We start from the raw sequence: 14468 nt of genomic DNA on the forward strand, positions 1-14468 counted from the left end.
CCATGACGCATATAAAGCGCAGCGACGACATCATCACGGCCGAGTTCAACGCCTTTTCCACCACGGGCACGGCATCCATGGCGTTGAACTGCACGGGTAATGTTCGCATCATGCTTGGAGCCAACACCAGCACCAACATCCCCGACAGGAAAGAAGCCGATCAAGAAGCAGAAGAAGGAGAAGAGGAAGAAAAGGCAGCAGCAGAACCAACAACAGGGCCATCACGCTTCGCAGCCCGAGACGCACCCCAAGGCCACCTCTCCAACATCGACGTCGACAGATTTTACCAAGTTCTCCGTGACGACTTCGGCTTCGGCTACGACGGCGCCTTCCATGGCCTCACTAGGATCCAGCGCAAGACGAACTACGCCACGGCCACCATCCGCAACCCGGCCTTCGAGAAGGGCGAGACGCGGCTGCTGTTCCACCCTGGAATGCTCGACAGCGCGTTGCAGGGCCTCAACGCCGCTTACAGTGCCCCCGGAGACGGCCGTCTGTGGTCCATCGTGGCTCCCACCGCGGTACGGCGCATCACCTTGGTTCCTGACTTGTGCGGTGAGGAGATAACGGACGAGGTGCTGATCGACTGCACCATCACCGACCCGCGGCCCAACTGTGTGACGGGCGATGTCAACGTGTTCTTGTCGTACCCATGCCAAGAATCAGAAGAAGGTGGCAGTGATAAGAAGATTACGAAGCAATGTATCGAGGTCGAGGGCATCACCTTTTCCCCCTTCGCCGCCGCCACCAAGGACGACGACCGCCTCCTCTTCCAGGAGGCCTTCCTCACCCTTGACAAGCCTGATGCCACGCTCATCTACGGCGACCGAAAGGCCACACCATGGGAGGCCCAAAAGGCCCTTGACGCCGAACGAGCCGCCTTCTTCTACCTCAAGAGCTTGCACCTAACCATCGACGCCGAGAAGCGCACCGAACTACCATCATACCGACAAGCCCTTCTTTCCAACGCCGAGCGCATCTACAACCGTGTCAAGAGCGACCAGCATCCATTCGTCCCCTCAGAGTGGATATCCGACACGAAAGAGGATGTCGTGGAGCTGATGGACTCATACGGGAGTGATGACGCCGACTTCAACCTCACGCGCGCCGTGGGTGACAATCTGACCCTTCCCACCATCCTGAGCGGCGAGTCGAGTATCCTGGAGCACATGACGCAGAACAACCGCCTAGACAAGTACTACACAGACGCAATCGGGTTTGAAATGCTCAACGGGCTTATATCGGGGGTCGCGGAACAACTGTGCAATAAGTACCCGCACATGCGCATGCTAGAGGTCGGTGGCGGCACCGGAGGCGCGACGCAGGCCATCTTCGGACGCATTGGCAGCGCCTTTGCGTCGTACACGTACACGGACATCTCGAGTGCCTTCTTCGGCTACGCGGCCCAGAGGTTCGCGGCACAAGCCCACAAGATGCTGTTCAAGACGCTCGACATCAGCCAGGACCCGACGGAGCAGGGGTTCAAGAAGCACAGCTACGACATCGTGTTCGCGAGCAACGTGCTGCACGCGACCGAGTCGTTGAAGACGTCGGTCGAGCACGCGAGGCAGCTGCTGAGACCGGGAGGGTACTTGGTTATGGTCGAGATCATCCGGAATGATGTGTTAAGACATGGCCTTGTCATGGGCGGACTCCCGGGCTGGTGGGTGGGCGAGAAGGATGGCCGGATTGGGGGGCCCAGTATCACGCTCGAGGAGTGGGATGCCGTCCTCCGGGAGACCGGATTCGATGGCATTGAGACGAACTCACCTATGCTGGATCCCGTCGGCGTTCCTGGCGCAGTCATTGTCGCTCAGGCATCTACCGAGCAGGTCCAGATGTTAAAGAATCCCCTCACGGCCATCGACAGAAGCTCCGAGTTTGCTACTGCTACTCGAACTGGTCCCACGCTGGTTCTGCTGGGATCAGGCAAGGAAACGCCCTCATCATCGGCATTTTTGTCCAACCTCTGTGGCCAGCTCTCCTCGGCACTCCAGCCTCACTTCTCCCAAATCATCCACCTACCCCGGCTCGAGGATCACGACAGCATCGTCTCCCAGTTGCCAAAGGAAGATGTCCACGTCATCAGTCTTATCGAGCTCGAGGGTGAAAACGTCTTCGAGGATGCGTCGGAGCCTGCCTTCCTCGGACTCAAGACCCTGCTCTCCTCGGCTGAAACGGTGCTGTGGCTCCTGACGGGCGACGGCGGTAACAACCCGTACGCCGGCATCACGGTGGGCTTGTTCCGGACACTCTTCTTCGAGCTTCCGGGCACACTTTTGCAGACACTGGATCTGGGAAAGAAGGTCGAGCGCAGCGGCGAGAATGATGAAGCTTCCAAGCTGTCGATCATGGTGGCCGAGTTGTCACTGCGTCTCCGCACACTGGGGGACACAGCCCGACAAGGAGGAACGGCCCATGAAGGACGCATTGAGGACGACGCTGCGGTCGGTGATCAGGTCCTTTGGAACTTCGAGCCGGAGTTGGTGCTTGACGAAAGCGGGCGACTGCGTGTGCCACGCGTGCGTCCCCACGACGAACAAAACGCTCGCTACAACTCGGCCAAGAGACAGATAACCAAGATGGTCGACATGGACAACCATGACAACGTCCTCGAATTGCGCCGTACTGAGACGTCGTACACGCTGCAGGAGCTCCACGAGGCTGACCGCCTTGGCAACTCTGATGATGTCTGTACTGTCCGCATTTCGTGCTCTCTCCTATCGACCGTCAAGACACCAGCCGGCTTCGTCTTCGTCAGCTACGGCACCGACGTGAAGACTGGTGAGAAGAGGCTTTGCTTCTCCGACAAGAACGCATCTACACTTACGATGCCGCTATCTTGGACAGTGGCAGTCGAGAACAACGATGAAGTGGACGTGGAAGGTCTCGACGTGCAGTTGATGATGTTTGTCACTGCTGACCTCCTGGCACAGCAGTTGCTGGGAATGTTGCCGCCGATCGGAACCGTTCTCGCGTACGAGCCCGACCCCATCATCTCCAACCTTTTGACCAGCGAGCTAGGTCGTAAGGGGCGCAAGGCCGTCTTCGTCACGTCAAACCCCGACCTCCACGCCCAGCGGCCGGACTGGCTGTATCTGCACCCTCACAGCTCCAAGCGCGACATTGACCAGGTCATGCCGTCCGATGTGACGCTTTACGTTGACGCTTCCTCCATGGGTCACAGGGATGAAAAGAGCGACAACAGCTTGGGGTCCCAGATCGCCCGCTCTCTGCCTCGCATTTGCGACCGCGTCAGCTTTTCGAGTCTCATGGCCGACGAGGCCTCCCCGCTCCTCCGCTCTGCTGCCATAGATGATAAGAACGTTGATAATGCCGCCCCCGAATCCATCCAACGCCTTCTGAAGACGGTCTCCTCCAATGCCCTGCGGCGTCTAGGCTCAATCTACGACTGGGAGCCCCTCGACATCCTGGGTCTCCCGCAGGTGGTGTCGCCCCTTGCGCGCCCCAAGCCAAACTCGCTCGTCTACTGGTCATCAGATCGCCCCGTGGCTGTATCGGTGGCCCCTATATTAGATTGGCGACAAGATCTGTTCCGGCCTGATCGCACGTACTGGCTCGCGGGGCTTTCGGGAGATGTGGGTAGGAGCATGGCAGACTTCATGGTAGAGAATGGCGCACGATATATTGCGCTGAGCAGTCGGACGCCCAAGGTGGAAGAAGGCTGGGTGGCGTGGCACAAGAAGAGGGGTTCTACCATTTCGTATTTCTCCGGGTGAGTACCTCTCTCTCTCTCTCTTTATCCCTCTCTCACCAGCTAACATGATCGATGCAGTGACGTTACTAGCTGGGAATCCGTGAACCAGACCTACGATGCCATCACGACAAGCATGCCTCCCATTAGCGGCGTGGCCAACGGCGCCATGGTTCTCCGTGATGTATCCCTCATCACCATGAGCTTCGAAGACTTCATCACCGTGCTTCGACCCAAGGTCCAAGGCACCCTGAACCTCGACCGGCTTTTCTCCTCGCCGGAGCGCGAGCTCGACTTCTTCATTTGCTTCAGCTCCATCGCCGGTACTCTTGGCAACCCGGGACAGTCCGCCTACAGCTCCGGCAACTGCTTCATGAAGTCCCTCGTCCGGCGGCGACGTAACAGAGGGTTTCCGGGCGCCGCCATCGACATCGGCCGCCTGGTCGGCGTCGGCTACATTGAGCGCGAGAGCTCAGGTCGGCTGACCAAGGAGCATCAGACGAGACTCCAGACGAGATCCGGTGCCGTGCCTATGAGTGAGACGGACCTGCACCAGCTGTTTGCTGAGGCCATCATTGCAGGCCGCCCGCCTTCCCCTTCCTCTGCTCCCCGCTCCTACAGCGACAGCTCGGAGCTCATCTCCAGCATCGTTCCCATTACCACGGAGCAGGCCAAACAAGCCTACTGGTCCAGTAACCCGCGCCTCGGCCTGTTGATTCGGGAGATGGGGCAGCAACTTTCCGGCGGCGGTGGCGGCGGCAACGGCAATGCCGTGCCCGTGCGACAGCTACTTGAGGCGGCCAAGACCATGGGTCAGGTCGAGAGCATTCTTTTGGCTACCTTCAAGGCCAAGCTACAGGCGCTCAAGTTCCTGCCCGACGCCGACAGCATCTACGACGCGACGCCGCTCGTGGAGATGGGCGTCGATAGTCTGGTGGCCGTTGAGATGCGCTCGTGGTTCCTCAAGGAGCTGGGCGTAGACGTGCCGGTCATGACGATCCTGGGTGGCGCGTCGATTGCGGACCTGGTGCGTCTCGTGGTTGACAAGCTGCCGGCGGAGCTGCTAGAGCGTGTTGGTGGTCGTCCTGCCCAGGCTACCCCGAGTGTGACGTCGTCCAGCAACGAGAGTACCAGCGGGAGTGTTGATGGACTGGATGGAAGTGGTAAAGCTGATACGGATGTCTCGTCGGTGGCTAGTATTGATGAGAAGGACGAGAAGAAAGCTTTTGTGTCTCAGATCAATGTCGCATCGGTTGAAGAGATCAGCACCCAGTAGTTAAACGAGAGAGCACTTGAGGAATTAGTTGTCTTGCTGGAAACATCCATAGTGAGGAAGGCTGGGTTTGCTTGGTCAAAACCAGAGTAACATATTACATACTAGTAGTAATGTTAACAAATGTTTCGTTTTTTCCAAAACATCCCAGACCTCAAAGACGTGTCGCTTCGTGGTTATCTGTTCACGCGTGTGGCCATGGACATCCCGAATGTTGTCGTTTCCGCCGTTGATGGTGACAAAGCGTAATTATGTGGTCGCCCCAGTACAATTTTACCGTTTCCACTGGAGAGGATCTGTGGGTGGGAAGCGAGATGCATCACAGTTCCGGTGGTTTTAAAGAACAGTCATTAGTTCTCTTTTCGACTTTCCTCAATTCTCGCCTGTTTTGAAACAGTTGAAATAGTAAATCAAGGGAATGGCGCACTGACACCTATGATGTAAGTCAAACCCCCCACTTCCCGGCACCCCCCTGTTTCTGGCACCCACAAAAACGCGAAAATCCACCACAACGCAATGCCCACCCCCAACCTCCTTTTATCACAACATTTTCAATTCGAGTCCAAATGGGCTCATTTTTTGCACATACCTTCTTCTATATCTAATGCCTCAATATACCGAAGATCAGCTTCGTCAGGCTCTCGAGGACATCTCAAACGGCAAGAGTCAAAAGAGAGCCTCATTGGAGTATGGGATACCACGATCAACCCTCCAACTACGTCTCCAAGGTGGTCAGACTAGGAAAGTGGCTTTTGCTGACTGGCAGAGGCTGTCTCCTGACCAGGAGAGTAAGCTGGCACAATGGGTTCGCATTCAGGCTTCGCTGGGCCTCGCACCAACGCACCAACAGGTGAAGGAATTCGCAGAGCGAGTTCTGGCTGCTGCTGGGGATACCAAACCATTAGGAAAAGGCTGGATCTATGCCGTGAGAAGGAACCCTATCATTAAGGTTCAGAGAAGTCGTTCCATCGATTCTAGACGCGTTAATGGGGCATCTACTGAGGTCATTAGGAACTGGTTTAAGTTCCTTGCTATCCCTGAGATCAAGGACATCAAACCAGCCAACAGATATAATATGGATGAGACTGGCATCCTCGAGGGTCAGGAGCTAATGGGTTAGTGCTGGGCATGGCTGAGACGACGTCTGTTCGCAAGAAACAACCTGGGTCGAGGGCATGGGTCTCTATCATTGAGTGTATCTCAGCCTTGGGTAGGGCACTTCGTCCTCTTATCATTTTCAAGGGAAGACGGTCCAACAACAGTGGTTTCCATTACATCTGGTTCCATACGATGGGTGGGAGTTTACAGCAACAGATAATGGCTGGACTACAGACTTAACTGCCATTGAATGGTTAGAGAAGGTGTTTATCCCACAGACTATGCCCGAGGCTGAGGGCGAGGCTCGACTGTTGATTGTGGATGGGCATGGGAGTCATACGACGACAGACTTCATGTGGAATTGCTATATTAACAATATCCATTTACTGTTCTTACCACCACTCCTCTCATGTCCTCCAGCCACTTGACCAGTCTGTCTTCAGCCCTGTTAAGTCAGCCTATCGGAAGGAGCTCGGTTACTTGTCTCAATGGAACGACTCTACCATTATAGGTAAAAGGAACTTCCTGGACTGTTACCAGAAGGCTCGACTTGCTGGTCTATCAGTCTCGAACATCAGAAGTGGTTGGAAGTGGACTGGTCTACACCCTGTAGCGATGGTTAAGCCCCTGATGAACCCTATGGTATTACCTGAGCCTTCTGCGCCCACCACACCCAAACCAACCAGTCGGGGCAAAAAGCGATATAATGGTCAACAAACTACCCCTGTTGAGCCATGGGATTCTGCTTCCTCTGCAGTGGTCTGGTCGACACCAGGAAGCTGGCAGAGCTCAGCGGTCAACTGCACTTATACACCCAACTCGACAATGATACCAGCACTCAACGGCTGCTGTTCAGGAAGGTGAAAAAGGCTTCACAGAGCAGGCCTGGCAACTGGCAGTTGCCCAGCAGCAGCTGGCTCACCTGAGGGCCAAGTTACCAACGCTGCAGTTAGGAAGAGGAAGACTGTTCAGATCGATCCCAACACGAAGTTTGCGAACATCAGGGATATCCATCGGGCTCAAATCGAAGCGGGTGAAAAGGAGGTTATTACGGCTGAATCCAGCGACTCTGAATGCCCTAGTGAGGCTGGCAGTTGTATTGTAGTGGGTGTGGTTGAGGATCAATAGTTAATAGTAATGAGGAGGTTGGGTTGTGATCCCATCGTTTTTGTGGGTGCCAGAAACAGGGGGGTGCCAGGAAGTGGGGGGTTTGACTTATCCTTGAGAATCTATCCTTACACCATCGACCAAAACACACATAGACCATACCACAAGAACCCATTTTCCTCGATTTCGGTGCGATTGAGTGCTATGGAGACGGAGAGCAATACACCTTGCTAGCCAAACTGGCAAATATTTAGTCACAGAACTCACAGGTGATCATCATGTGTACGGACCCAAAGTCAATAATGGCTGGTCCAAAAGAAGTCAAGCTAGGTAGTACACTGGCCCCTTTCGGCGCAATGCTAGCTTTGCGAACATGTAGGAGCTAAGATCTCGAACAGCATCGCCATCATCTCGAACCATCTTGAGCCCAGATATTAGAAGATTCAGGCTCCCTCGATATTGTCAGGCCATACAGAACGTTGTCATCAAATTTCGTCACTTTATGGACTTCTTTCTCGTCTCTGGTTTGGTATTTCCTTCTCGAGGGCGTGAGTTAGCTCGTCAAAGCCGCCGAAACGTGGCTGTCACTTTTACAAAGCCTGGTCTCTATTAATCCTAACAAATCAGCAGTAGCTTTATGGTATTACTGCTTAGAATCCTATCAAGACGGCCTATCATCTTTTTTCGTTTTTACATAACCTACTTTTGACCGTTTGATTTGCTGACTGTGACTTTCTTGTTCTACCCTTCATCTACCTTACCTGAATATAATGCGCCGTAGCCGCTGCGGCCCGTGGGGCAGGCCCTGGTCTTGGCTATGCATGTTGGGTCTGAGACAAGAGCACCTCTCATAATTTACCGTACCAATAGAAACATAAGCAGAGGACAAACACGGAGCAAACGGCCGGGCAATTACGGGCGGCGCCTCATGAACGGCTGAAAGCCGGAGTGCTGTGCCACTGACAACCTGAAAGGCCAGGCAGATACGTATGGGTCAATAGGTACGTTCCTCAACCGGCGAATTTCAATCGGCCGTCCCAACCTCATTCCCAATATTTCGTGCCTTGTTCAAGATTTTCTTTCTTGACGTAGGAATCACTGCAGCTCTTTTCACCCCTTCTTTTCGATATTCGATCTTCCTTTTTCGCTGCTGACGCTAGCTTTTTCACCGCTTCCTGTTGTCTTCTCAGCGCCCCACACACAAATACAGCTGGAGGCTGAAGACAAGGATGGCGGTATCAGCATCAGGACCAGCATCATCAGATAGCCAAAACAGAAATGGCGAGCCGATCGAAGGTCTGATAGAATCCGCGCCAGTGTCCACGACGGATGGCGCAGGCAACACCAAGCTGTCCAGCTTTGCCTCCTTGGAGCTGCACGGCTTCAAGCTGTACATGGTTCTTATTGGCGTCTGCTTCGGCGCCTTTGTCATGGCTCTCGATGTCTATGTCATCGGAACGGTTCGTCTCCCCGGCAATACACACATTCGCTCTAGCTTTTTCTGTCTCTCTTTCTTCCCGGTCGACGAAATATCTGACTTTGCTCTTGCCAGGCCATTCCCTCCATCACATCCGACTTTCAGAACACATCACACATATCATGGTATCCAGCAGCCTACACCTTGGCGGTCTGCTCGCTCACCCCCTTAGCGGGCAAAATGGCCAGTGTCTTCTCGCTCCGTTGGGTTTACCAAGGCTTCTTCTTCGTCTTTCTCGTCGGTAGCGCCATATGCGGCTGGGCATCCACAAGCGAAGTCTTCATCGTCGGCCGTGCCGTATCGGGTATCGGCGCATCTGCGGTCACCAGCGGAGGTCTTACCGTCGTCTTGACCATATCTTCACCCCAGCGTAGGCCGTTATACATCGGCCTGTGCAGCAGCTGCTTCGCCCTGGGTCTGATTCTCGCCCCTATCATCGGGGGCGCCTTCACCGAGAAGGTCACCTGGCGCTGGTGTTTCTGGATTAATCTACCTGGTGGCGCCGTCACCTTGCTCGCCATGTTCTTCTTTTTCAAGTTGCCGCAACGAGAAGGCGAGCCCACGACCACCATGAAGAAAATCTTGAGTCTAGATCTCGTTGGGTCGTTCGTTTTCGTTCCCGGTATTTTTATGTTGATCCTCTCCCTGCAATGGGGCGGAAATTCGTACCCTTGGAAGTCGGCAACGATTATTGGCCTTTTGGTTGGATCAATCGTCATGCTGTGTCTCTTCGGCGTCTGGGAATCGCGCTTGGGAGACTCGGCCATGATCCCCGGTGTGCTGGTCACAAGACGCACTATCCTGCTCAGTGTCATCTTCTCATTCTGCCATCTTGGTGCTCTATCCGTCTCGTCTTACTACCTCCCAGAGTGGTTTCAGGCAGTCCAGGGCGCCAGCCCCTTTGAGAGCGGCATAAGGGTGCTGCCGTCAGTCATCTCACAAATCGTGGGAACGATTTGCGCAGGTGGAATTGGTTCGTACTTTTCCAATCCCCCCGGTCACGTTCTGGCCTCTAACATATCATCACAGCCCTCAAAATCCGTTTTTACAACCCTTGGTTCTTTGTCGGGCCAGTCTTGATGTGCACTGCGGCCGCTCTGTACACCCAGTTCACCGTCTCTAATACCCCATCGAGCCAATGGATCGGATTCCAGGTCATCCAGGGCCTGGGCGTCGGCTTCTCCATGCAGATGCCATCTCTAATGGTACAACTAGCGCTCAAGGACCGCGCCGACCTTCTGCCCATCGGCGTCTCTCTCAACATCTTTGCCCAGTTCCTCGGGGCTACCGTCGCGCAGGTCATTGCCGGTGCCATTTTCCACGCGCGTCTGGAGAGCCAGCTCGCCTCGCGAGCTGCGCTGAGTCACGACCAGATACAACTACTTTACCGGAGCGGCATCGCAAACGTACGAGCCATTGTGGACAAATACTTTCCCTCGCTATTCGACCCCATCATGGAGTCGTACAACTCTGCCATCGCTCAGACACATGTGAGTCCCCTATCTCTGTGACCCGACTTCATGTTTCCGCACTCCCTGACATTTTTTCTGGAAAGTTCGTCGCTGTTGCCTCAGCCGGTGTGGCTTTCTTCCTGGCCTTCGGAATCGAGTGGATCAGAATCGAGGGGTCGGCTATCAAGTTAGGCAACCAGGACAATGTGGAAGCGGCAAACCCGAGAAGTGAGGAAAAGTCATCAGGAGCAACGGGGCATTGAAGTCCGCTTTTCTATCTTCGGGACTTTCTGTAAGACGAAGCTTGCTCACATATCCTAGTGGCAATACAGCTAACTGGTGGTGGAGTTTACGAATGGTTCTTTGTCAATGCCGGGTGGATGGAAATTGGCTGGAGGTCGCAATAATGCTTAGACACGCGATACTCACGATGTACCGAATACCTTAGAAGCTTCTTGACAGGGCACATCTCCCCTTAGAAATGTTACACAACAACCCTGCTTAGTACTATTAGATCTATCTGGGAACAACGTCATTTTGGAAGTGGTCCGATTATAATAAGTGAAGTAAGTTGTGTGTTTTATTCAACAACGAGCCTTTCTTCAGATCCATATACTATGATTCTACAGCACCAGAAAAGTGCAACAAAAAGTCCACTTCTCCCCGGTCATGATGTATAGACATATTGACCATCAGTCGCGCTTTGGACCATTCGCGAATCTCTCATCCTGGACTATCCTCTGCAATTTCTCCAGTCCAAACATCTTCCAAGTCTGCCAATCAATCACCCATTCCCCAAAAAGTTGTAACGCCCACCATATCTTCCTCGACATACCACCGCACCACAACCAGTCCGGCCGCCCCAGAAACCAGCTCTCAGGCCTCAAAGCATTACCGACCACATCCTCTGCGAAAACCTCCGTATCCGTTGCCCCCTCCTCCTGACTCAGGTGTACGTATCGCTCATACAAACCGCCCATCCTCGCGTAAAGCGACTCCAGCGCAAGACTGGGCTGCGGCTTGTCCGCGATTCTCGACTTGACGGTGCCCGCCACAACAACCATGACGCGGACCCCAAACGGCCGCAGCTCCTGTCGCAGCGTGCGGCTGTAGCTCGCGATGGCGCCTTTGCTGGCGCAGTAGACCGATGCAAACATGTACGGCGTCACGGCGGCGCAGGAGGAGACGTTGATGATGAGGCCTTGGGCCGCGATGAGGTGGTCCGCGAAGGCTTTGACCATTGCCATCACGCCAAAGACGTTTGTCTCGAAGGTCGCGCGGACGTCTGGGATGGATAGATCGGTGGCGGGGGAGATGTGAATCCGTCCACTGCGCGAACGGCGGCGTAAATGAAGGGATTTGAACGGATGGATGGAAGCTACCTCGAGGGGATTTGATGTGTACTTACGCGTTGTTGACTAGGATATCCAACTTGCCTCCGGTTATACCTTGGACTTGCTTGTGGCAGGCAACTATGCTCTCCTCGCTTGTCACATCCAACTGCAGCGCGTCAAAGCCCTCGGCAACTAGTTCGTGAATGACATCTTCTTTGCGAGCTGTCGCGATGACATGGAGTCCTGTTACACCCGTCGTTAACGGCTCTCCGGCTACAGATTATGTGGCCTTCTGTGGACGATACCTTGCTTTCGGAACGTCTGACACAGCGCATGGCCGATACCGCCCGGCGAACATCTAATGCTTGTGTTGGTTGATCTGTGAAGGCTATCAAGATCGCGCTTCTCTCTTACTTACCCTGTTACGAGGACTGTCTTCTGGCGAGGACGTGGATCCATACCTACATGTGCACGCTGCGATCATGTAATTACTGGAAACAAGTGATGTACTTGTTTTTTTTCCCCTGTCAAAATAGTGCTTCCTGGCTTATTTCCTTTTCTAGAAAGACTTTGATGAACTGTTTTTCGCATTATCGGTACCCGGCGTACATTGGTTTCGATGCTGCTGAACAGCAGTGGTACGCTTCTGCATTTTGATGCCGGGACTTAAAGTGGAGATCATCGGAAGCCAAAGACGGTGAATTTATTATTGGCGGGATGTTAACCCCCATGTAGAAAATCGCCGGCCCGGCGATGAAGATGTAGCAAACCTTGAGAATTGCCCGGAAGAGCCTTACTTACAAATAAAAGCTAGTTCGTACGTATCAGTGGCAAAAACAGCGAGTATTGATAGGCCACTGATACACTGCTTGCTTCCCTGAAGGTGCACAAGCCCGATAGTCTCTACGTACCTGGAGGTATATATCTTTCCACGGACGGGTTTCCAGATGTCAGTCTCCCTGCATTGAATCATTAGCCGAAATTAGAATCGCATCCTGGTTCTCTTCAACTGACACATCAAGGTCGAAGATATCATGCCAAACAACTTGGAGACTTCCAGATTTCTCGTCTATTTCAATTGGGAGCCACACATTGCAGCTTCCCCGAAGTGACTGCATGTCCCATTGATCAATGATGAACAAACATGTTGTTGCTTTGGATCCCTTGAATCTCCATGAGAACCCAGATTGGGTGCTGAACGTCTCGGAGTACGCGGAGGCCACGAAAAATGCCTGAGACCAGGGTCCTATGGAACTCGACGATGACGACAGTCAACTTGTCAAAACGACTGAAACGCCAGCTATAATGACTAAAGCTTTGGTGACTGGCGAGACGACCACAAGTAAGCGTGGAAAGGTTCAAAATTCACAAGGAAGCCGTAACATTACCAAGCATCATGCATCATACGCTTAATCTGCTCACACTTTGCATCCAAAGCTCCTAGACCCTGGCATTTCTAAATTCGTGACTCCGAAGCCACCCAACGAATTACAATATAACGCTAGCTTTTACTTTCCACTTACAGTATGGCATATTCGTTGCCAAGGGCTTTTGTTTCTCAGACGCGATTATGCTCGACAGCGCAGTCTTACGCTACTTTGCTGAATCAGATGGAGCAATGGCTATAAACGGCAGTGTATAAATGGACCCAGAATGCTATCCTAGAGGCTGAATTAACTACGATCGAAAAAAGTCAGATGCAACAAAGCTAAACATAATCCGAATGAGGAAAATAGACGGCACAATTACTCAATCCATCCTTCTGTACTCATCACATCCCTAGTCCATTTGTCCAGCTTCTCTGCGAGTTTCTCGTCCTTCGCCGCACTACTCTCCCACCATGGTTCACCACACCGGTGATAGATATCAATATACATACCACTCTGATCCGCCGTCATATCCTGGCTTGCCGCACAGAACAGACTATTCCACGAGCCCTTATCGGCAGACCAAAACATCTTGAACATACGTAAGGCCGATAGGATGTTCAACACGCCCTTCTCGGACGGCTCCACCGACGTCGAGAGGTTGGTCTCAACAAGACCGGGATGCACGGATGAAGTCCAAATTTCGCCCTCATCATTCTCTGAGCCGGGCCCGTAAGTCTTGTGCAGAGTTTTGGCGTGTAGGATGTTGGCGACTTTACTCTGACCGTACCGTTGCCATGGACCTTCATCCTTGAGATTCAGGTTGTCAAAGTTGATGCCAGTCTTGGGTGCGCCCAAGTGACCTGATGAAGTGAGGTTGACGACGCGTACACTGCCGGGAGGAAGCGTTGTTGATGTCTTGAGCATTACTGGGAGTAAGTGCTCTGTGAAAACCCAGTGAGACAGGTAGTTGGTCTGCCACTCGGCTTCGTGCCCGTCTTTTGTCATGTCAAACGGAGCCGCCATGATACCTGCGTTGTTGACCAGGCCATGTAGGGTTGTCTCAAGAGTGAGAAAGTGCTTGGCTGCTGCGACAACGCTAGTGAGGTTCATAAGGTCCATCTGTAGAAGGTCGATATTGGCCGAGGGGTGTGTTTTCTTGATGTTCGCAATGGCTTCTGTGCCTTTTTCTCGGGATCGAGAACACATGTAAACGTGGGCGCCGTGTTCTGCGAGGTGGGATACGGTGTAGTAGCCCCTGTGATTTGGAAACATCAGTGATTTGGACTTGTAGATAAGCTAGTAGAGGAGAAGACTTACATGCCAGAGTTACCACCCGTGACTATAAAGACCTTGCCCTCAAGATCAGGAAGAGAGTCGGGATGGAAGCTCATATTGCAGAAGAGTCCTTGTTGAAGCTGAGGTGTGGGTTATTGAGTTACGACGGTAAGAAAGAGGTGATATAATGTGTTTGATTGAAAAGTATGATCTGGATGACACAAAGACAATGCGTCGGGGCTGCCATATTTATTTCCATCTCATTGCTCAATTTTCATGATCCTTGGATCTCGGATCTTCTTCCAAGGTATCAAGCGTTGTGAGCAACCTGCATGATCGGTAGCCAATCATGCAACATCCGGGTTGAG

The 14468-nt window shown here is 53.1% G+C and overlaps 3 protein-coding genes across 3 annotated transcripts; 1 reads left to right on the top strand and 2 right to left on the bottom strand.

Annotated features, from left to right (window-relative positions):
• Window positions 1–8266: 8266 nt before the first annotated feature.
• On the top strand, window positions 8267–10384 carry HER10_EVM0007871 (uncharacterized protein; the record flags this gene model as incomplete). Its single annotated transcript, XM_035477412.1, has 4 exons — window positions 8267–8653; window positions 8746–9643; window positions 9700–10160; window positions 10226–10384. Exons 1-4 carry the CDS (start codon window positions 8423–8425, stop codon window positions 10382–10384), a joined length of 1749 nt encoding a protein of 582 aa, XP_035326245.1. The 5' UTR covers window positions 8267–8422.
• A 429-nt stretch (window positions 10385–10813) lies between these two features.
• HER10_EVM0001131 (short chain dehydrogenase/reductase) lies at window positions 10814–11914 on the bottom strand (the record flags this gene model as incomplete). Its single annotated transcript, XM_035470887.1, has 4 exons — window positions 10814–11450; window positions 11530–11698; window positions 11761–11813; window positions 11874–11914. The coding sequence occupies 4 exons, from the start codon at window positions 11912–11914 to the stop codon at window positions 10814–10816; spliced, it is 900 nt and encodes a 299-aa protein (XP_035326043.1).
• A 1286-nt stretch (window positions 11915–13200) lies between these two features.
• On the bottom strand, window positions 13201–14216 carry HER10_EVM0006963 (uncharacterized protein; the record flags this gene model as incomplete). Its single annotated transcript, XM_035476531.1, has 2 exons — window positions 13201–14080; window positions 14143–14216. 2 exons carry the CDS (start codon window positions 14214–14216, stop codon window positions 13201–13203), a joined length of 954 nt encoding a protein of 317 aa, XP_035326220.1.
• Window positions 14217–14468: the final 252 nt, after the last annotated feature.

This window comes from Colletotrichum scovillei (assembly GCF_011075155.1).
Source record: "Colletotrichum scovillei strain TJNH1 chromosome Unknown Contig00012, whole genome shotgun sequence".
NCBI classification, from domain to species: Eukaryota; Fungi; Ascomycota; class Sordariomycetes; order Glomerellales; family Glomerellaceae; genus Colletotrichum; species Colletotrichum scovillei.